Raw genomic sequence first — 23,254 nt, forward strand, 5'->3', positions numbered from 1 at the left:
AGTAAGCCAAGTCAGACCGAAGAAGGCGCACGCGCATTGCGGACTTCTGGGCTCTGGGGAAGGCCCAATACCTGACAGGCAGAGAGTGCAGGTTTAGAGTCTGTAGTTTCCTCTCCCGCCCCGCCGCACCCTGATTTTCTAGAAGAGTTGTCACCCAACAAGCTTGGTTTAAAGAAAGGAGGACCCGCCATTCCCCGTTATCGATTAGCTGCCCGTCATCCATCAGGTTAGGAGGCGGAGTTTGGGCGCTTTCCTGTTGCATCAGAAGGTCCCTCCCGGACTACGTGGCGCACGCGCAGTGTTCCTGGGCGTTCCAACCCACCTTTGCCTGGCGACTTCTGTCCTTTCCTCCCGACCGAAGTTTTGGGGTTTAGTTTTCTCTTAGTGGTTTGCCGGTGTCCGAGGAGAAGGCCAGTAGCCCTTCGGGGAAAATGGGAGACGAGAAGTCGGTGAGTGGGTTGAGTGGAGCCTGGAGGCCGGGCTGGGTCTCTCCTGGTACCCGTGTTGCCCAACCGGGGGAGGGAGGGGGTGGAGGAACCCGAGGGGGGCGATGGAGCTCCCGGACAAGTCAGGGCCCCCTTTGGAGAGGAATCTCAAATTGATAAAGCAGGGCGGGGCTTAAGATCGTCTCTGGGTCCATCCCCTTTTTGTAGATGAGGACACTGAGACCTTGAGTGTCTTGCTCAGAGACATACAACTAATTAGAAGACGAGACAGAATTAGAATCTAGGGCTTCGAACTCCTAGACTAGGGTCTCTGGCTCACTTTAGTTGGGAAGAATGTTGCAGAGCCTCATTTACTTTTAAAACCACATACGGGTAAAAAGCCCCAGTTTAAGGAAGGGAAAGCCAAGTTATCGAGATCTGCCCAAGTTTTGGGTGGTTTATAGTAAATGGTGGAGACCGGATGACCCCAGCTGACAAACTCTAGAAAAGTTACACACTTCCCTGCGTGGTGGTGGAGGCATGCCTTATCCCATTCATAAATGCTCATTTCACCTCTGGACTTTCCCTTTAGTGTCATAATTTGCTTAGGAACACCTTCCCAATCCTCTTCTGTGTACCAACTTTTGGGTTGAAATTTTAGATTGTTTTTACGTTCACATATAATATGTAAACTCGCCCATTTTTGTTTTGTTTTCATTGGAAGTAAAGAACAGTTGCCCATCGTGATTTCACTTGTTATAGGAAAGGTGAAATGGGCCTCAAGGTTCCAGAGAGATCCATTTTAACGCCCTGGCTCTACTGTTTACTAGCGATGTACAAATGGGAAATTACTTACTCTTTTTGAGCCGTTGTTCTCATTTGTAAAATGGAGAGGTATTTAGAAGACAAAAAAACGTGATGTTAATTCTCTTCTTTACCTTTATTCCTGTTCATTTAGCAAATATCCATATGATCAAAACCAAAAACATTTAATCAGAGAAATAGAATTATTTCCCTCTCTTTCTGTTTTAAAGCTATACAGGCAGACTTGCAATTAATTTTTCCCCTCTTTTTTAAAAAATAAATTTATTTATTTTATTTATTTATTTTTGGTTGCACTGGGTCTTCGTTGCTGTGCGCAGGCTTTCTCTAGTTGTGGCGAGCAGGGGCTACTGTTTGTTGTGGTGTGCGGGCTTCTCATTGCGGTGGCTTCTCTTATGGAGCACTGGCTCTAGGCGCGCGGGCTTCAGTAGTTGTGGCACATGGGCTCAGTAGTTGTGGCGCACGGGCTTAGCTGCTCCGCAGCATGTAGGATCTTCCCGGACCAGGGTTCAAACCTGTGTCTCCTGCATTGGCAGGTGGATTCTTAACTACCGTGCCACCAGGGAAGTCCCTTTTTACCCTTCTCACCTGATATATTTGACTAGTTACATTAATCATATAGTATGGTGAAGGCATGCAGGTAATCTTATAATCATGTTGGTTAGTACTTTACTTGATTAGAATGCACTTAAGGTGTGTTCATTGTTCATCTATTGGCTATAAATGAACCTTCAAAGTTCATTAATTCGTGAATTCCTGAGTGGGGGAAGTGTTAGCTCAACATGAAATTTGGAGTCATATTTTTAAAATTTGTTTTGTTTTTTAAATTATACAAGTCATAAGTTTTATGAAATTGAAAAGAACAATCAGAATGCCCACAAGGGATAAATGGATAAATAATGGAATGTTATTTGGCAATAAAAAGCAGTGAAATACTGATACATGTAACATGGATGATCTTGAAATCACTATACTAACTGAAAGAAGTCAGTCAGAAAAAACTAATATTTAATGATTCCGCTTATATGAAAAGCCCAGAGTAGGCAAAACTGTAGAGACAGAAAGATTAGTGGTTGCCAAGTGCTGGGGAGAGGGGAGGACAGGGAGTAACTGTTAATGGATACATGGTTTCCTTTTGGGGTGATGAAATTGATCCTGGTGATAGTTGGGCAACTGTCTATGCACTAAAAACCATTGAATTATATGCTTTATGTGGGTGAATTTTATGGTACAGAAATATGTCTTAATAAAACTTTTTTTAAAAATTCAAAGATCAAAAAATATATGAAACAAAAGTCCCCCCGACACACATCCCCAGTTCTACCCTCAAAACTCCTTCACTGCTTGTGATCACATCCCCCCTTAGAGCCGACCACTGTCAACATCTGGGTGGGTATCTTTTTTTCCTGCCACTTGTAGGTTTTCTGAACCTAGAAAAATCATCTGACTTTTTAAAATTTAATCTTAACTATAAAATGGGAATAATAATGATAGTCATCTCACAGTGTTTCTATGAGAATCAGACGTGATTGTGGAGGAACTTTGTAAACTGTAAAACTTTATGTAGTGAAATTTGCATTAGGATGTTTCTATCTGAGCAGTTACAAAGAAGTAAGTAATTTATTCCTGAGAAGACACTCTTTGGAGTATCCCATAACGTGGTTCTGTGTTTCTCGACCTCAACACTCTGGACATCACGGACTGGCTAATTCTTTGTTGTGGGAATCTGTCCTGTGCGTTGTTGGATGGTTAGCAACCTCCCCGGCCTCTACCCATGCTCTGCCTGTTGTACATACCACACCGCACCGCCCTCCCACCTTCCCCCCACTCCCCACCTCTGGTTGTGACAACTGAAAAGGTTTCCAGACATTGCCAGGTGTCTGCTGGGGGCAGAATTGCTTCTGGTTGAGAACCACGGGTAAGACCAGTTCTTGCCATTGGTTACCTTTTTGCACAGGACTTACTGTAAAACTTTCTATGACTTCCTGGAATTGAATTGAATTGAATTCTAATTGAAGTCCACATCTTTATGGTAACTTTTAGTGCTTGCTTCTGTCTAAGCCCTCATCTGTCTTAACTGACAGTGTTTCCTAAAAGGTTTAGTAATTTCTCTCTCTCTCTCTCTCTCTCTCTCTCTCTCTCTCTCTAACATTTCCAACAATAAGTTTCTGTGTACACCTAGAATGAAATTTCCTCCATTCTCAAAATCCAGCCTGTTGAAATCTTCTCCATCCTTTAAGCCCTAACAGTTACTAGTGTCTTAGCTTATCTGACATCTGATCAGAGTACTACAGCTGTGTTCTTTTCTCCTCCAGGAGTTTCTCACATATGTATACCTTACCTTCCCCAAAGAGATTAAGTTTGTACATGGTAGGGATTGGGTCTTATGTTTGCTTATTCTACAGGGTTTAAAAAAAAATACTGTGAGCACAGAGGCTCTGGGTAGTACTTGTGGAATGGATGGATATATATTGCATTAGATTTTTTTTCCTGAAAATACTACTGAATAAATTGCATGCTTCTTGTAGCTATATATTTAGTATATGTCCATTTAAACCTGAAGTAAGAGTCATGTGAACAGGTAAAATGAATGAAATTTGAGGACTTGAATATTATCAAGTAACCCTTTTACTTTTTTAGGGCTTGTCTTTATTGTAAGTTGTTAACTTGTCTTTGACGGTGAAATTTTCTAGTCTTTCAAAATCAGATTTCTGCTTAAAAAAATTAGATGCTAAAATAACATCCTCAAAACTTTTCTGGAGGCAGCATGGATGGGTGTCAAATGAGATTAAAATGTAAAACCTGGGCTTCCCTGGTGGCGCAGTGGTTGAGAGTCCACCTGCCGATGCAGGGGACACGGGTTCGTGCCCCAGTCCGGGAAGATCCCACATGCCGCGGAGCGGCTGGGCCCGTGAGCCATGGCCGCTGAGCCTGCGCGTCCGGAGCCTGTGCTCCGCAACGGGAGAGGCCACAACAGTGAGAGGCCCGCGAACCGCAAAAAAAAAAAAAAAAAAAAAAAAAAAAAAAGGTAAAACCTTCATGTCTTTTTTGCTTATTTAGGTAGGTGCCAGTGAGGAGAAACGAAAGGAAGGAGGCAAGAAGAAGAACAAAGAAGGCTCTGGGGATGGAGGTCTAGCAGAGGTAAATGTTTTCAGGGCTCTGTCGTCGAAGATTGACAGAGGCAGGGAGCTGTCTCAGACTCATCCTATGCGAGATTCTAATGGTTTTTGTGGGGTTTATAAGATGGCACTAGATGGAAAAATCAGGGAGAAGAATTAGGAAATTCTGAGAGGGGGAGAAAGACTTGCAGTTGCTTGTTATTGAAAAAGGAAAACAACTGAAGTATGATTGTAAAATAATGTGTGGGATTAGATATGAAAACAACTGAAGTATGATTGCAAAATAATCTGTGGGATTAGATATTAGAGAGAACAAACGTTGGTGAAAAGAGGACTGTGGTAATTAGTTGCCAGGTTGAATGCTAGCTGTCTGACCATTTCATTCGATGAGACGTTAAGAGACTTGGTGTTTGGGCTTTTACTGACCACAACAGAAACCAAAGAAAGCCTTGTTCCTTCACCCCATTAGCACTGTTTCCACCTGGACCTGCCACTGGAGTTTGGTTTTAAGCCAGGACAAATCTCCTTGATGCCTCTCAAGTGTAGAGAAAAGGCTTTCAGTTCACCAGGCTCACACTAAAAGGAACTGGCATTTTAAGAGTCATCCAGAATTGACCTGGTTCCTGGGTCTTGCTTTAGGAGGCAGTTAAGCTTGTCTTCCTACTTAGTTTTTGAAGTTGAACTGCTGTGAACTGTGCTTGACTTTTTGCTTTTGTCATTGCAACCATTTTATTAGAGACTCTTTAGAAAACGACCAGAATGCAAGACAAAGGAATAGGCTTTTAAGAAGTATGCTATATAGCACAGTAAACTGACTTTAAAGAGCTGTTTTTATAAATGTTGCATTGCTAAATTTATAGTGCTTCCACTTAATTTAGGGTAAGTTTGTAGATGATCAAGAATCACTAAGTGTTGGCGAGAGCCCTGCATGACCGCTTCTGTTGTGTTTTGTCCATTATATCCCACCGTAATTGTGGGGAATTGTTGATTGTGAATTTCAGAATCTGCAAGTAAGTAAGAAAATGCGTATGTTCCCTAATTTCCTTTTTGTACTTTCAATACAAGTAGTACATGCTGTTCTGTTACAGCTTGAGATTTAGCCTGGAAATAGGAAACAAAGGGTATAATTAGAGGACTTTTTTGAATAGAGAATTGTGCATGTGACATGTGGTTGATTATATATGTTTTAAATGATCTGTCTGGAAAAAAAGTGTACAGTGAGATGTCGAAGACCTTTCTTCCTCCTCCATGCTCCCATCATTTGTGTACTTGTCTTGTTCCCCTTCTAAGGGCAGTGGGCAGGTCTTACTCTTCTCTTGCATCCGCAGAGCCAGGCACAGAGAATATCTGCTCCATGAATGTTGAATAAATTAAGTTTGACACTAAGTTCTTCTGATCAGGAAGTGCCAAATGGATGTGGAGATAAACTGCAGTAAGATACAGAGGGTCATGTGGGTGGGTAGGACTGTAGTGATGTCTGAGTATGTGGGACCATGTAATGTGCTTTGGCCTGAGGGATTCAGAGCAGGGTTGTAGAATGATAGGCTTTGAGCTTTTAGTTAATTTATTGATGCTTCTTCATTGAGGATTTTGGACCCCTGTGACAATTTAATGAAAATCCCCCAAAGAGCACCTAAATGACTAAAGAAAGGGAAAGACTGTGGTCGGAGGGAATTATAAAGATATTAAGGCTCTTCCATTTAAAAAATTGAAGGACAAGAAAAAATATGATTGAAATGAGAAGGAAATTTTGTATAAGGGAAAAACAATAAAAGCAGTACTTCATATAAGGTAAACTTTGTTTTTATTATTTCTTCCACTTTTCTAAAAAGGAAAGCAAGTGTGTACTGATTATTTATTTCTTCATTTGTTGTCTTGCAGTTGAATCCTTGGCCTGAATATATTAACATACGTCTTGAGATGTATAATAAACTAAAAGCAGAACACGATTCCATTCTGGCAGAAAAAGCAGAAAAAGATAGCAAGCCAATTAAAGTCACCCTGCCTGACGGTAAACAGTTGGATGCAGAATCCTGGAAAACTACACCATATCAAATTGCTTGTGGAATTAGGTATAAGCTATACCTGTCTTGACCTTCTGTTGTTTGTAACTAAACTTTTTTTTTGTTTTATCTTGCCAAGTTTTATCCTCATAATATTTTTATGTTCCTGTTCAATGTTTTTATTGTTTAATTTACCTTATTTGGGATTTTTAAAAAATCAAAATAATGTACAGCTTTATAGTCAAGATTCAAAGTTAATATCTGATAGAGTCAACTTTGGTCTTATTTTACAAAAGATTTTATATAATTAGTTCTACTTTGATCATAAAATGTCACATAACCAAGTAGAGAGTACTTTACCTATTTTGACTAAAAAGTCTCAGTTTTAAAGTTAAAAATGAAGGTAGCTCATCTCAAAATGGGAAAGTTAAGAAACTAATATATGAAATATATTATGAAACTATATATGAAATATATGAAACTAACATGAAAAAATGTACTGTTTTTATAAAGCTAATGTTAAAACTTTTGTCAGGCTGGGGAGAAGTTATTTCAGGTAACTGAGAATTAGATGCATACTTTGTAATAGAGTAAATGCTTTCCTAATCTAATATGATTGGGATGAATAGTTGGTAAGTTTATCAAAAAAATGATAAAGTTGGGAAGGCATAAATTGATACATGTATCTTCTACCAAGTGTTGGCAAACTGGTCATAGCCTGTTTTTGTACAGCTCAAGAGCTAAGAATCGTTCTTATGTTTTTAAATGGTTTGAAAAAAATAAGACAACTAAGAATATGCAACAGAAACCATGTATGGCCTTCAGTCTAAAATATTTATATGGCTCTTTACAGAAAAAGTTTGCCAACCGCCATTTAAACATTTTAACTTAAAACATGTATATATTCATTTATTCACTAATATGTATATAAGGCCAAAGTTTGGGGGGTGGAGTGCTAATTAAACTTCTACATTATCTTAACACACTTGAGAAGCCATCTGAGTGCAGAATCCTTCCAGATTTTTATGTAGTTGTTTCATCCACACCTGACTTGACAATATTTTTTTAGTGACTTCCCTTTATCAAGCCTTCCCAAACATTCAACTTGGTTTGAATGTAATTCAAACCAAGAAACTGTAATTCCCTCGTTGTATTACTTATATATTTCTATTTATTTATAATAATTATATATTGAGCTGAAACAAATGAAATCATATATGAATTGTCAAAAGTGGTTGATTATCATCAGTTTCATATTGTTGAACCTAAGACATAAAATAACAAGTGTATAAACAAATTTGGGAACCATCACAGCTGATTCTTGGTAAGCCTACTATGCAACTGATGGGAGTTAGGCCCACGAGCTATGTATTGGTATATGCCCTGGCCTTCTTACAAAAGGAATGGAATGTTGCTGTTAATTTGACAAGTACTTCTACCTAACATACTTCTGCCTTACTCCAAAGGAAGTAAGTAAGAAAGTTGTAATGTTAAACAAGTTTCCATGTGAGATCATAAGTAACTAGATAGACCTTTAAATATCAGTTCAGCCTTTCACTTGAGAGATAATTTCGCAGGTGAGGTTAAAAGATTCCTCCGTTGTTGCACAATGAGATTGTAGCTGTGTCAGTACTAAAATCCAGGCTCCTGTTAGTGCAAGAACTTTTTCTCTACATGCTACAATATTGTTCTTCAGATTATGTTGTAATTTATCAAGTGGCCAATTGGAAAACTAATTTTCTCTTTTTTTGAATTAAAACTTTTATTGCGGTGTAAGTGTCATAACATATTAGTTTGAAAATATTTGAGGCGGGAAACTGCTAGACTATTATAGACTGTCATTTCTCTAGCTGCACATTCACATCTATAATCTGACTAACCTTACTTAATTCTGCTTGAGCCACGCAGCTTCCTGGACCTCTCCTAACATATCTCTGCTTGCATCCATGCCCATTCTCAACATTTGAAGTGCCATCTCCTCTCCTTTTCTTCCTGTCCAGATCTTTTGATGCTTTATCCCCTCATTACTTTATTTTTTAAAGCCTGTCCAGACTACTCTGAACTGTGCTGCTTTCCCCTCCTCAGAACTCCTGTGACTTCTACCGTTGGTGGGTCTAACATCTCATCACTTGAGGAGAGAGTTGTCTTTTGTACTGTGTACTGTACATTTAGATGACATTTTTATCCGTATTATAAAATGTTTCATTAAATAGTATTTCACTTCACCTGTATATTTGTTATAACTAATATCATCTTAGGCATTTGCAGAATTATGAGATTAACATTGCTTCTCAGAGGAAAGATCTGTTATAGATTTCAAGCAGGATGAAAGCAGAGAGGTTATTTAGAAGCACCTCCACCCCCCTTTTTTTCCTTTGGAATCCAAATAGCTTAGCTTTATGGAAAACTAATTTTGGAGAAATTTAAAGATAAACTACTGGAAATTGTTATTGTTTATCACAGTTGCCATGTCTGCTTAAACAAGAAGCATTAAATGAGGTCAAATAATAGTGTTCTGAATTTTCAGCATCTTCTAGTTATATTCTTAGGGACTTTTTTGAATTTTGTCACTTTTTCATTTTATTTCAGAAAGGTAAATGTACATCTATATATAATATACAGGCATACCTCAGAGATATTGCGGGCTCAGTTCCAGACCACCACAATAAAGCAAGTATCACAGTAAAGCAAGTCACACGAATTTTTTTGGTTTCACAGTGTATATAAAAGTTGTTTACACTGTATTGCAGTCTATTAAATGTGCAGTTGTTTGTTAAAGTACATGTCGTAATTTAAAAATACTTTATTACTAAAAAATGCTAACTATCATCTGAGCCTTCAGTGAGTCATAGTACTAACATCAAATATCACTGATCACCATAACAAGTACATATAATAATAATGAAAAAGTTGGAAATATTGTGAGAATTAACAAAATGTGACACAGAGACACAAAGTGAGCAAATGCTGTTGGAAAAATGATGCCAATAGGCTTGCTTGATGCAGGGTTGCCACACACACACACAAAAATGCAGTATCTTCACAGTGCAAAAAAAGGAGAGATATGCCTGTATATAATGTTTATTTTCCTGTTCTTGTTCTCAAATTAACTGTTGTGCTGCAGAAAATTCTTTTTTAGAGTCTTGTGTTTTTATACATGTGTGTATGTTTTTTAAAAAGTCAAGGCCTGGCTGACAACACTGTTATTGCTAAAGTGAATAAAGTCGTCTGGGACCTAGACCGTCCTCTGGAGGAAGATTGTACCTTGGAGCTTCTCAAGTTTGAGGACGAGGAAGCCCAAGCAGTAAGTTTTTATTCAGATTCACATTTGCAGACTTTTCCAGCTTATTACTAAAGCCAACGGGTGGCTAAAGTTGATTGATGTCTCATTGTCATATTTGAAATCTTCATTTTATCTTTCATGTAGGAAACATAGTAAAAGTGCTTGTCTTATAAAATTAAGAAGTGCACTTATTCAAGTTTATTTTTACTCTAGATACTTCAGTGGGAAAAAGTGCTGGGAATTTTATTAAAAATTGATTAAGCAAGTAAAAATTGTTTTCTGCATTATTAGTCAACACTTAATCAAGATGCATATATTTAACAAATTCGAGCATGATTTAAAGTTCTCTTCGTATTGGGCAATTGATTTCTGTATTTTTCTTACCTTAAAATGCAGATCTGCTGAAAGCACTGTAAAAATCAATCTGCATTTGATGACAAAGTTTTCTCCTTATTTCCCCATGATGGAATACCATATAAGAAGTAAAATACATTGTTTTAGTGACAATGGTTTACTTATGTATGTGAATCAGTGGTTTTCAAATGTATTCTGGAGTCCTTAAGTTTTTTATGAGAATTTAATTTTACTTATTATTTATTTATTGAAGTATAGTTGACTCACATTATTAGTTTCAGGTGTACAGTTTTTATGAGAATTAAAACAATTTTTATTTTGGTACCTTACTAATTAATCTTAAAAACATTGCTTTGGGTATATTCTGTCTCATCTGAATTACCACCTTAAAACCAAGTATTACCTTTTGATTTCAAGGCCCGTATGTTGGTCCTTGGTTTTATAATTGTATTGTAGGGTCAAGTTGTACCATCTTAGTTTTGTTTGGGGCCAATAAGAGAAAAGCAGCTATAATTCTTAAGTGATGTTCCCCAGCCAAGTAAAGGCCAGAGCATAGCCTTTACTAATTTTGGAGAAATTTAAAGATAAACTACTGGAAATTGTTATTGTTTATCACAGTTGCCATGTCTGCTTAAACAAGAAGCATTAAATGAGGTCAAATAATAGTGTTCTGAATTTTCAGCATCTTCTAGTTATATTCTTAGGGACTTTTTTGAATTTTGTCACTTTTTCATTTTATTTCAGAAAGATAAATGTACATCTATATATAATATACAGGCATACCTCAGAGATATTGCAGGCTCAGTTCCAGACCACCAACTCAGATATTTTGAGTCAGTTCCAGGGATTGACTCAAAAGATCCCATGGCCATGGCAGTTAATAAGACAGTCACATTGTGAGTGCCTATTGTTTTCAGGAAACAAAATCCATCCCGTTTAATTAATGATGCTAAACTTGTATTTTAATTAGTTTGAAAACAACTAAACCAGATAGATAATTTCTAAGGTACAAATACAATTTAGTAATTAGAATCATTTTAAATTATTTTGGCTCTGAATAGAATCACACTGCAGTCTATAGATTTGTAAATTTAGGTTTTCACGTCTTGGGTTTATTTATAATAAACTTTATATATCTTTCAAAACAAACAAATTAATTTACAGCTTGTATGCCCAGACTCAAACCATCCCATTTTTCTTTGATTTTCAGGTATATTGGCACTCGAGTGCTCACATAATGGGTGAAGCCATGGAAAGAGTCTATGGTGGGTGTTTGTGTTACGGTCCACCAATAGAAAATGGATTCTATTACGACATGTACCTTGAAGAAGGGTAAGTTATGTAACTGGATAAAGAAAAATAAAATCTGAATTACTGTGGGTCCATACATTATTTTTAAAGAGTTCTCAATTAAGGAGGAGTGATATAAAACTTATTGCTTCATAGTCACCAAGTACTCCCACTAACAAAACTTAAAGTGTTGTAGTAACTCACGAAGTAGTAGAGAGTTCTCTTCTAGATCAGTGGAGGTGGAACCCTAAGCTATGTCGGGAAATAAAATGAAGCTTGGACCTCTCCTGTTCTTTAAACCTGGTTATAAAGTTAGAGGAGTGTTCACTAGTTGGAATGGTCTTCATGATGACCAAGGTCAAAGCCACTGAAATTATGAAAATAGTTTATAAAAAATGTCTAGTTTAAAATTCTTAATAAATGATGCAGGGGTCTAATTTTTTATATTAAAACCCTTGAAGTATTCTAAAGAAATGTTCTCCCAAGCTGCGGTGTGAGTGGAATGGAATGGAAAGAAATTAATTATATTTTCTTCTTCAGGGGTGTGTCCAGCAATGATTTCTCTTCTTTGGAGGCTTTATGTAAGAAAATCATTAAAGAAAAACAAGCTTTTGAAAGATTAGAAGTTAAGAAGGAAACTTTACTGGAAATGTTTAAGGTAAATTGAACTGTAACATGGCCTCCACTTTTATTTCACTCATTAATGTTACGTAAAGTACATTGGGCTCTACGCAATGCTCTGTGGTGACCTAAATGGGAAGGAAATCCAAAAAAGAGAGAATATACGTATATGTATAGCTGATTCACTTTGCTGTATAGCAGAAACTAACACAACATAGTAAAGCAACTACTCCAATAAAAATTAATTTAAAAAAATAAAGTACATTGGGGCTTAGTGTACTAAGTTCTTTAGAAAAATTTAACAATGTTTTTAAAACATGAAATACATACTTATATTCATACGGTGCTTAGATGTACTTTTAATTGTATTTTAGCTATAGTATTTAGAAGTAAAAATTAAAGGATGGTTATTTAAAAAATAATTTTTCCTATTTTCAGTACAACAAGTTCAAATGCAGGATATTGAATGAAAAAGTGAATACTCCAACTACCACGGTCTATAGGTGAGAATATCAATTGTCATTAACTACCATTGGTGTATATGTCATTTTAAGTCTATGTTAAAATTCCTTTTAATTTATCTCTAGGTGTGGCCCCTTGATAGATCTCTGCCGGGGTCCTCATGTCAGACATACTGGCAAAATCAAGACTTTGAAAATACACAAAGTAAGCAATGTAACTTTGAAGGCACTATATAAACATATTTGTATACTAAAGATGTATGTTTAAACTTGCATTCGTTTCTCTTTTCAGCCATTTTTCTCTTGCATATTTAAGTCTGGATTTTTTTCTCGTGCTGTCTACTGACTGTGGGCACTACATGTCACTAGCCTTTATTTTAACTGAAATTCTCTCAAACACTGACTGAGTGACTCACCACTCATCACCAGAGCACACGGGGATGGAGATTTGGAGGATTTACAAAATCACAGTCATGGGCCATCGTGGCTCTAAAAGCTTTGAGACTCACTGTAGGAGTGTGTGCTCTTGCCTTTTGTATGTCTAAGGTAGTAATTACCCAAGTTGTTCTTTTTTAACCAAACTAATCCTGCCAATCAGATTTTTTTTTTTTTTTGGCTTGTTGGTTGGTTGATTTTCCATTTTTGCTGAATCATCTTGTGGGAGATGCCCCTGCAGTCAGTCTTGTTCGTAGAGTTGTGGTGTGAGTGGGTCTTGAGGGCAGGGCAATTTCAAGGGCATTAAGCAGCCAGCTTTGTGCTGTGGAATGAGTACAACCACCCTAGCGAGGCCTCAGCAACTGAGATGCTTACTACATGTGCACTTTCTGTGCCATTTTTCTTGTCATAAGGACTAAATATGAATTTGACTCATGATGTGACTGAGAGAGAAAACATCAAACTCTTAAAATAAATGAGATATTAAAAAATTTGGGGACTTCCCTGGTGGCGCAGTGGTTAAGAATCTGCCTGCCAATGAGGGGACACGGGTTTGAGCCCTGGTCCGGCAAGATCCCACATGCCGTGGAGCAACTAAGCCTGTGCTCCACAACTACTGAGCCTGTAGTCTACAGCCCCCATGCTCCGCAACAAGAGAAGCCACTGCAATGAGAAGCCCATGCACTGCAAGGAAGAGTAGCCCCCGCTCGCCACAACTAGAGAAAGCCTGCATGCAGCAACGAAGACCAAATGCAGGCAAAATAAATAAATAAATCTATTTTTCAAAAAAATTGGAATATTATCTCATGGTTATCCCTTCTTTTCAGAATTCCTCCACCTACTGGGAAGGCAAGGCAGATATGGAGACTCTGCAGAGAATTTATGGCATTTCATTCCCAGATCCTAAAATGTTGAAAGAATGGGAGAAGTTCCAAGAGGAGGCTAAAAACCGAGATCATAGGAAAATTGGAAGGGTATGTTCAAAAAGAATAAAGATGTGTGTAGACTGCGTTTTCTTTATTTTCACTTGAATTGAAATTGTATTACGTACCAGGAATTTACTTCTGCAGAGATGCTGTAGCTTTCAGTAATTATTGTACTGTCCTGTGAAAGCTGTAAATTACTTATTCGTTGTCCACATTATGTTTCTAGAGTGTGTTCAGTACTGCACAGAAGTTCATTTTGACTACTCCTTTTATTGAGAACAAATGCTGATGACCTACATTTTTCTTTAAAAAAAAGTATAGCAGCATAGCAGCATTTCATAGAGCTGGGAGATGCTTTAGAAATCCCCTGGTCTCACTGACTTATTTTAAAGATGTGGAGGGCTTCCCTGGTGGCACAGTGGTTGAGAGTCCGCCTGCTGATGCAGGGGACATGGGTTCGTGCCCCGGTCTGGGAAGATCCCACATGCCATGGAGTGGCTGGGCCCGTGAGCCATGGCCACTGAGCCTGCGTGTCCGGAGCCTGTGCTCTGCAATGGGAGAGGCCACAACAGTGAGAGGCCCGCGTACCGCAAAAAAAAAAAAATATATGGAAACTTAAGTCCCAGGAAGATTCATCTGCTTGTTGCCCAAGATGACACAGCAAGTTATTGATGGATTCTGTGGTGTCCTTTTCTTTATTCTTCTACCCCTGACTGTTTTCTAAGCTGGCAGTTAGGTTAGGTAAAAATACTCCCTTCTAGAAGAGTGTTTACTGTGTGCAGGGCGTCAGGTCACGGCTGTTAGGTTGTGAAGTTTGAGCAGGAGGCAGCATCCACTGTCCTGTGCTGCTCACTGCCTGAAGTAAGATCCAGCAGGAAGGAGGCCGGCAACAGTTGGTGGGGTCCCTCCCTGAGGACTTGGGCATTTGGTGGGCAAGAAGGTAGGAGGGTGTGCCTCTTTCACCATGACCCAAAGTTGCCAACTTCTTCTCCATCTTCTACTTCATTATCAGTGTCTTTTACTCAGTCTCCTTCCTGCTGTTCTTACTTAAAAAAAAAAAAAAAAAAGAGAGAAAGAAGAAAAGGTGGGGAGGGAGGATCTTTGAGCTTTGAGGAATTAAGACTCTGAGAAGCCCCTGCTATGCATAGTAGAAGAGAACTAAGACCCTTGCTCCGTGTGACTCTTGGGTAAACTTGACTGGATTCAGGAATGTAACAGAGAATGTCAGAGAATGTACTTGTGCTAAGTGGTAAAGCACCTGCAACACCAGAAATGTCAACATGTTTTCCTTGATTTGGGCATGGCACCAATCAAAATATGAAGCATCATGGCCATATTCTGAACTCAAGAACCCTGAAATTTACATTGATATTATATACATATATAAACTTTCTTTTGCTTTTGTTTTACCCAGGACCAAGAACTATATTTCTTCCATGAACTCAGCCCTGGAAGTTGCTTTTTCCTGCCGAAGGGAGCATACATTTATAATACACTTATTGAATTCATCAGGGTAAACCATATTCATTACTTTCTTTTGTAGATTTAAGACATAAGTTGATTTTATTAAATAAGATCTGCCAAAGGGAAAGATAATCTTTTGTTTGAGAAGAAACATTTCAAATAATAAATGAAAATGGACATATTAGGTCTCATAAAATGTTTAAAAAGTTCTTTCCTTCTAATACATGATCTTGTCCACATACATGGGTGTGCACGCATGAGACAAGCTGGTGAGCTTGAAGTGGGGCCTGTAACCCTTTACACAGGAGCTCTGTGGCTTTCTGACCGTTCATTTGTATTTTCCTAGAAAAAGCAAGTTAATCTTTACATTGCTTTTTTTCTTTGTAAACTATGAAGTGTTTCAAGCATAAATTTATAGAGAATAATACCGCCAACATCTCTGTACTCACCACCTAATTTAACACATAACTGCATTGGGCTATATTTGCTTCAGATTTTTTAATTGAGGTAAAGTAATACGTATACAGTAAGGGGAAAAAAAACTCCCCTTTGAGACCCCTTTCTGATCCACTTCCCTCCTTTCCTAGAAGAAACTACTGTTTAGAAGTTAGCGTGGATGGATCCTTTTTGTCCATGTTACTTTTACATCTATCCCATAAATATGTACCCTAATTTATAGTGTTTGTTTGTGTGCTTCAAACTTACATACATGAAGTCTCATTGTATATCAGTCTGCACTGTGATTTTCACTTTAGATAGGTACAGATCCAGTTTGTTTCCAGTTGTTTCATATTAGTCTGTCATATAACTACCACAGTGTTCATTTCTTTACTGGGGGGACACTGATGTAATTTCCCATTCTCCCATATTACCAACTGTGCTGCAGTAGCCGCCTTATGTGCATGTGCAGGAGCTTCCTCTTTGGTGTATACCTCCAGGTGGAGCTTCTAGATTACAAGATGTACATCTTGAACTTTACTAGATAGTATAAAATTGCTCTTGAAATTTTTACTTCCACCAGAAGTATGAGCATCTCTTCCTTACACAGGCATTGTATTTGTTTGCTAACAGAGTGAATATAGGAAACGAGGATTCCAGGAGGTGGTCACCCCAAACATCTACAATAGCCGACTCTGGATGACCTCGGGCCACTGGCAGCATTACAGTGAGAACATGTTCTCCTTTGAGGTGGAGAAGGAGCTGTTTGCTTTGAAACCCATGAACTGCCCGGGACACTGGTATTCTGCAATTTTGAGTTTCTATCAAAGATTTTCTTGCAATCAGTCCCAGATTGTTTTCCCTCCTTTGAAAGTATTTTGTGAAAAACAAATTATGTAATCAGAAGAGTATTTAAATGCACCATCATTGTGGTGTTGTAACATCTTCTGTGCCACGCTAGATCCGCAGATCTACAGATAGTCAAGAATGGAACTGGGGTAGCAGAAGTGAACAGGCAGAATACAGAACAGGGCCAACTGAATGTGGGGCACAGCAGATTTTTTTTTTTTTTTTAAAGAAACATGTAACAAAATCTACTGCTGATGAATTGACCTCCTTGGAAAATCTTCCTTGCCTTGAGGCCGCTCACTTTTCTATCCTTGGAAGTTGGGTGAAGAGCAGCGTGGCGGCAGACTAGGGAGCGCTGTGGCTGTAGGTAGCTGAGTCATTGCTCCTAGCACTGCTCCCAGTAGCAAGACCTCGAGGGCAGAGGGCCGAGACAGAGGAATCTCCACTAGGGGACTAGCTTGTACGTCAGGGAACCAAGGTCAAGTTCATTCTTAGTTTTCCCAGATTCTTCAAAGTTTCTGAAGCACTTTCAGACTAAGAGGGAACTGAAACACTTTTGAGAGCAACAAGAAAGTACAGACTTTAGTTTCTGCTGATATAAATGATTTGTATATAGGTAAGATTTTCTTTAAAATATGAACCTTAAAGGCAGTCCTCAAATTAATAGAGATTGAGCACAAGACTTATAGGAATACATTTTTTATTTTCTCTTAGTTATAGATGGTTGTATTAAAATTTATTTGCTATTTTATTCATGCAAGTGCTTACACTGTTGTATGAAGCCCAGACTTTGAAAAGTGTTGTTTTTGTGAACAACTAGAACCAGTAGCTTTTTTACAGCGAAGCAGTTTTATTCTTGTGAAATTAAATATCAGTGGATTTTACTTTTCTGTTTTCTTTAGCCTTATGTTTGATCATCGGCCAAGATCCTGGCGAGAGTTGCCTCTGCGAATAGCTGATTTTGGGGTGCTTCATAGGAATGAACTGTCGGGAGCGCTCACAGGACTCACTCGGGTACGAAGGTTCCAGCAGGATGACGCTCACATATTCTGTGCCATAGAGCAGGTATGAGACTCTGGGGTGAAACACTTGGAAAAGAAGTGTCACAAAACTTGAGGAAAATTAATGACCACTGTGTCCCTGTTTTTTTTTTTTATTTATTTAAAGATTGAGGATGAAATAAAAGGTTGTTTGGATTTTCTGCGTACAGTATATAGCGTATTTGGGTTTTCTTTTAAACTGAACCTGTCTACTCGCCCGGAAAAATTCCTTGGAGAGATTGAAGTATGGAATCAAGCTGAGAAAGTAAGTGGTGATTTTCAGCATGCTTCAATATTATTTGACTGAAATTGGCTTGCGCCATAATGTGAGAAAGCAAAGCCTCTTTAAATGGATAAAAGCAAAAGAAAATTGGAAATGGTTTTTAGGCTTGTATAAGCTAGTTCTTTTTCTCTATGATTTTATATTTTAGAAATGGTTGAATGTTCTTTCAGTCATCAAGCTGTAACCTTTAAAGGGGTTTGTGTATGAGTATGTCTAGGTGGACAAAATGGTAAAACAAAGAATAGTGACACATGAAAGTAGTTGTAGTATTTTTTAGTCTCAAATTAGGCTGGAAGAAGTTGCATTTGAACAAAAAGTTAAAATCATTTTGCTTTATCCTTAGCAACTTGAAAACAGTCTGAATGAGTTTGGTGAAAAGTGGGAATTAAATCCTGGAGATGGAGCTTTCTATGGTCCAAAGGTCAGTACCAAAGTCTATTTGAGAGTAATATATCTTTCATTTTTGGGTGAAGAAGAGATTACTTTAAAATAAGTTTAAAAAAATTCAACCCTAATACAACCGAATCTTTGCTTCTTAGATTGACATACAGATTAAAGATGCCATTGGTCGGTACCACCAGTGCGCAACAATCCAGTTGGATTTTCAGTTGCCCATTAGATTTAATCTTACTTTTGTAAGGTGAGTTTCTAGTGTCTGCTCTGTATATTCTTCTTCAAGGACATAAAAAGGAATATATATGTATAATAAAGCAAAACAAATCTTTTCTTTCTAGCCATGATGGTGATGATAAGAAAAGGCCAGTGATTGTCCATAGAGCCATCTTGGGGTCATTGGAAAGAATGATTGCTATCCTCACTGAAAACTATGGGGGCAAATGGTAATTTTTGTCATTGTTTCCTTCTGTTTTGGTCTGGACCGTGTAAATGTCACGTGTAAATGTCAGAAACGTCTGCTGTCCAATTTAGTTATATGATGGAAAGGAAGAATGATTCTAGTTGGTCACTTCTAATTAATGATAAATATTCACTAAAAAGTAAGGAATCACAATCTAAACCCAAACTTTTTAGCTCTACGAATGTTTGTTATGAGTAATTATTTTTATTTTAGCACTTGATTTGTTTGAATATTATACAAATGCTTTCTAACTAGGAATTATTATTCAGTAAGAAGCTTATTGTTTTGATTGCTTTTCAAGTAACTCTGGGCATTTATAAAACTTTGATGTTTTTGTCTGAGTAAACAAGAGTAGGCTTTTAGCAATACTTTGTTCAGTGTTGCTGATCATAATAAACAAGTATTTTAGACTCTTTAGAAGCCAAGGTTTTTTTTTTTTTTTTGATTGTAAGTACAGACTCCAAACTGATCAACATTTTTGTGTCCTATTTCTAGAAGCTTATGTTTCTACTGGCAAGATATAAGCACATGACTTGCATTTTATTTTCTAAGCAGCTTTATCTGGGCCCACATTTTGTAAAGGCAGTTGAAAATAGCACATGGTTATAAAACACCCATGTTGTAGAGCCTGACAGACTACACTGCAGTCATCTCAGTTTCATTTGCAATTTGGTTAGTTCAGACATGGGGTGGAGTGGCGGTGTCATACTTTAAATGAAATAAGCTAATCTTTTAGTTATATTTCATGAAATCAGATCAAATGTGGGCAGTATTCTCTATGCACAGTCTAGAGAATAGGGGGATCCTCAGATAACTGCTCTACGAAACCTGAAGTAGGTGGGGGAAAGCCCACAGTTTGAGTAGAATTTAGTGCCTACTCCAGCCTTTTCCCTAATGTAACAAACAACTTGAACATAGAAGAGTGACCAAGAGAAACACTGGCCTGATGTCTGCAGCATGGGGAGGGGTTGGACACCTGAAATACCTGAAAGGTAGAATTGAGGATGGGGTCACCTTTTAATAAGTAGTGAAAACACACTCATTTTTACCAAGTACCATCACCAGTTATTATCGGTTCCAATTTGTTGAATCCTGCAAAATGGGTCTTGAATAAACTGAAGGTACAGTCTTTGTCCCCCAGTGAAGAAAAAGTAATAAAATAACCCTTGAACAAAATAACTTTTTGAGTAAAATAACTTGAATCACTAAGTGTTTCTTAATCTTTGTTAAGCCCTCTGGCAGCAGGCATATGGTGTTCTGTTACCTGATGTGTTGATTTGTGGGGTGTAGTCCCTGCCCTCTGTTTGCTTTGCTATATCTGCTTAGCGAGACAAATCTTAGTTACAGATTTTCCTGATTTAGGGTTAGTTTTCTGCTCCTGAATCTCCCTTTAGTTCTTTTCGGATATTGAAAAAAAGCCAAGTTTTTTAGAGTGGCCCTTGCATGTTTCAGGAAATGGTACTTAAGAGTGAACTAAGAAATGTGCCATCCTTGTTGAGGAAAGTGCACAAATCCACATTAAATGTTTTTAATTTCTTCTAAAGGCCCTTCTGGCTGTCTCCTCGCCAGGTAATGGTAGTTCCAGTGGGACCAACATGTGATGAATATGCCCAAAAGGTAATCCTTAAGTATGACTTACTTTAAATTTAAGAGCTGTCCTTCAGCTTTTCAATCTCATAAACTACATGTATTCTTGGTAAAGCAAGCTGCTTGCGATATAGAGAAATGTTTCTATTTTCAGTCTATGGTAAGCCTCAGTAGATCATATTACCTCTTTAATGCTTTTTTATGTGGTTCCATGCTTAGCAGACTTAATTTAGAGAATGTTTTGTACATACTTGTATTTTTTAGTTTTTAGCATTAGTAAATAGCAAATACCTCAGTATGACATGTAAATTCAAATGCATAGTGCAGTTTAAACTTCTCTTTGACTCAGTAATTTTGCTTTGTTTCAAATGCACATTTCTTTAATTTGAAACTTTTTTTCAGGTTAATGGCATGACAGAGAAATGTTTGCCTTACCTACCAAAAAGCTACCTTACTAACAAATGTACAAATATCCATTCATACTTCATACCTTAAAGACTAAAACAATCTGTTCTGTTATAGCAACAATTTCATACTAAGGAATTTCAAATTATCAAAAGCTTTTTTAAAAAAAGCATTGTTTCATAACTGGCAAAGTAATAAATTGGCTAGTTAAAACAGACAAAAATCTAAATATCAATGAATAACATTGTAACATCAAAACCACCATGTTTTCAGGTCATCAAAATAAATTGCACTCGGGTCTCAACTGTCTTTAAGAAATAAATGATCATTAAAACAGCTGATAGGCAAACCATTCAAGATATACTGTGTTCCTATTACTGCACATGATAGTTTTAGTTAGAAATGATCAGAATCAGCTATGCTCCATGTTTAATGGATTTTACTTTATTGTATTTGCATTAAGAAAGCTCACACAGTAGGAAAAAAGTCTGTATTAGTTAACTCACTTTTCAACTGGAGATAGTACTGACTTTCTCCTTTCCATTTGGGGGTGGAGTAGCGTTTAGAATTATGTGGGGTGGATTTTGGTTATATTGAGTGGAGGGGAGGGTGAGTACTGCTATTGATACTTAATGACTAGAGACCACAGTTGTTAAACAGCCTAAAATTACCAGGCTTCCTCCCCAATTACAGAATAGCTCAACTCACATGTGCAGAGGACTCATGTTAAAAAAAAAAAAAGAGAGACACTGGTGCTTATTCTTTAAAATAGGTTACAGTTGAGAGTGTAGTCTTATCCTGGCACTCTAATAAACTAAGCAAGAACCCTTCTGAAATTTGCATACTTATAAAATCCCAGGAGGTTCATTGGTTAATGATCACTAAGGCACAACAACCTGTTAGTGAAATAAAAATGGTTCATTCAGATCTTTTTGTCTTATTAGTGGTAATTGGTTGTTAGATAGATGGAAAATGTAAGCTAGTTTATTTAATTTAATTCACAATTTATCTCTCGAGCAGAGTATGTAGTTTTGTAGTTCTAAGTCACAATAATATATGCTTCAGTATATCTATTAACATTCCTTTTTAATGCTGGCATGATTATCCAAATTGTTTATTAAATAAAATAATTTAAGATCAAAATATAATTCTGATTTTAGATCTGAAGAATCCTCTATCTCTATTTAAATAGGTACGGCAACAATTCCACGATGCTAAATTCATGGTGGACATTGATCTGGATCCGGGCTGTACATTAAACAAGAAGATCAGAAATGCACAGTTAGCACAGTATAACTTCATCCTAGGTAAGAAAGGAGACTCACCAAAGAAAACCTGTCAACCTTTAGAGAAACTTGAAATGCTGAGACTTAGGCTTAAGAGAACTGCGGTCATCAGTAGTTCTTTCCAGTCCTGATCTCAGACTGTATGTTTGTTTTGCTGATGTAACAAAGAACCACTTTGGTTTGAAAAAGAGTACTTGAAAGGTTTGTCTAAAAATCTCCCCTTCACCTCCTATTTTTTCATATGGTGAATTTTTATTAAGTTGGCTGGATTAAGTGACTTGGTAAACACAGCAGTTCTAGTCATTGCAAAGTGGTGAGTTGGGGTTTTTTGTTTTGTTTTTTAATGACTAGATTTGGTCACTGGTACATTTTAATGAATCAGAAGCTACAGGGTGGATTTCTGTTCCAATATTCAATAGGAGTCCTTTCACCTAACAAAACTTTGTGGGTTTTGGTTTAGTTGTTGGTGAGAAAGAGAAAACCAGCAGCACTGTCAATATCCGTACCAGAGATAATAAGGTGCACGGAGAACGTACTATTTCTGAAACCATCGAGTGGCTCCAGCAGCTCAAGCAGTCCCGCAGCAAACAGGCAGAAGAAGAATTTTAAGGAAGAACTTTGCCCAGATTGGCTCAATGGAAAATGATGAGCATGTTTCCATAACAGTAACTTTGTACAGTTGAAAACATCAGCTTCTACTGACCTTGGAATAGTTTGGCAGAGTCCACAGAGATGACTGCAGGATCAACCTTTTTTGACCTAGACAGATTTTAGAAAATATGTATTTGAAGGAGGTAATTAAAAGTGACACAGTAAAGTGATTTTATTCATTAAATTTCTGAACACTGGAATAAAAACATGAGGAATGCTCTGATGTAATGTGGAAGAATGGTTTTGTAAATTTAATACAGCTAAAATAAAATTTTTTTCAAATTTGATTAATGGAAAAGAAAGATTAGAATTGGATTATGATATAGAAATAAAAACTTTTATTCACGTAAGTTTCAACTGCTCTGTCCCTCATGTCCATACAAACCTACCTGGAACAAATTGCGTGATTCAATATTTATCTTTCATCTTTTATAATACAAATGATGTAAGTTGGGTGGAGGGGTAAAATCTGTAGTGTACTGCTGTTCTCAAACTGGGGTATGAACCAGGTGCCTGCTTCTCAGTCACAGGGTGACATCGTGTAGGAATGTCACTTAACTGTTTTGGGATACAAACCTTTTAAAACAAAACCAACCATGAAGCTAATTTAGAGTAGATTCGCACAAATTTTTAAGAAGAAGGATGAGTCTTCAAAG

General features: G+C 37.4%; 1 protein-coding gene across 1 annotated transcript; it reads left to right on the forward strand.

The window, feature by feature from the left end:
• The first annotated feature begins 49 nt into the window (after window positions 1–49).
• Window positions 50–22,943, forward strand: TARS1 (threonyl-tRNA synthetase 1). The gene is made up of 19 exons (XM_060092768.1): window positions 50–449; window positions 4,308–4,388; window positions 6,248–6,438; window positions 9,550–9,673; window positions 11,217–11,338; window positions 11,837–11,954; window positions 12,356–12,420; window positions 12,505–12,583; window positions 13,641–13,787; window positions 15,154–15,252; window positions 16,275–16,441; window positions 17,393–17,555; window positions 17,658–17,795; window positions 18,157–18,234; window positions 18,353–18,453; window positions 18,548–18,652; window positions 20,214–20,286; window positions 21,854–21,968; window positions 22,408–22,943. Exons 1-19 carry the CDS (start codon window positions 432–434, stop codon window positions 22,554–22,556), a joined length of 2,133 nt encoding a protein of 710 aa, XP_059948751.1. The 5' UTR covers window positions 50–431; the 3' UTR covers window positions 22,557–22,943.
• Window positions 22,944–23,254: the final 311 nt, after the last annotated feature.

The sequence above is a fragment of the Mesoplodon densirostris genome, chromosome 3 (genome assembly GCF_025265405.1).
Source record: "Mesoplodon densirostris isolate mMesDen1 chromosome 3, mMesDen1 primary haplotype, whole genome shotgun sequence".
NCBI classification, from domain to species: Eukaryota; Metazoa; Chordata; class Mammalia; order Artiodactyla; family Ziphiidae; genus Mesoplodon; species Mesoplodon densirostris.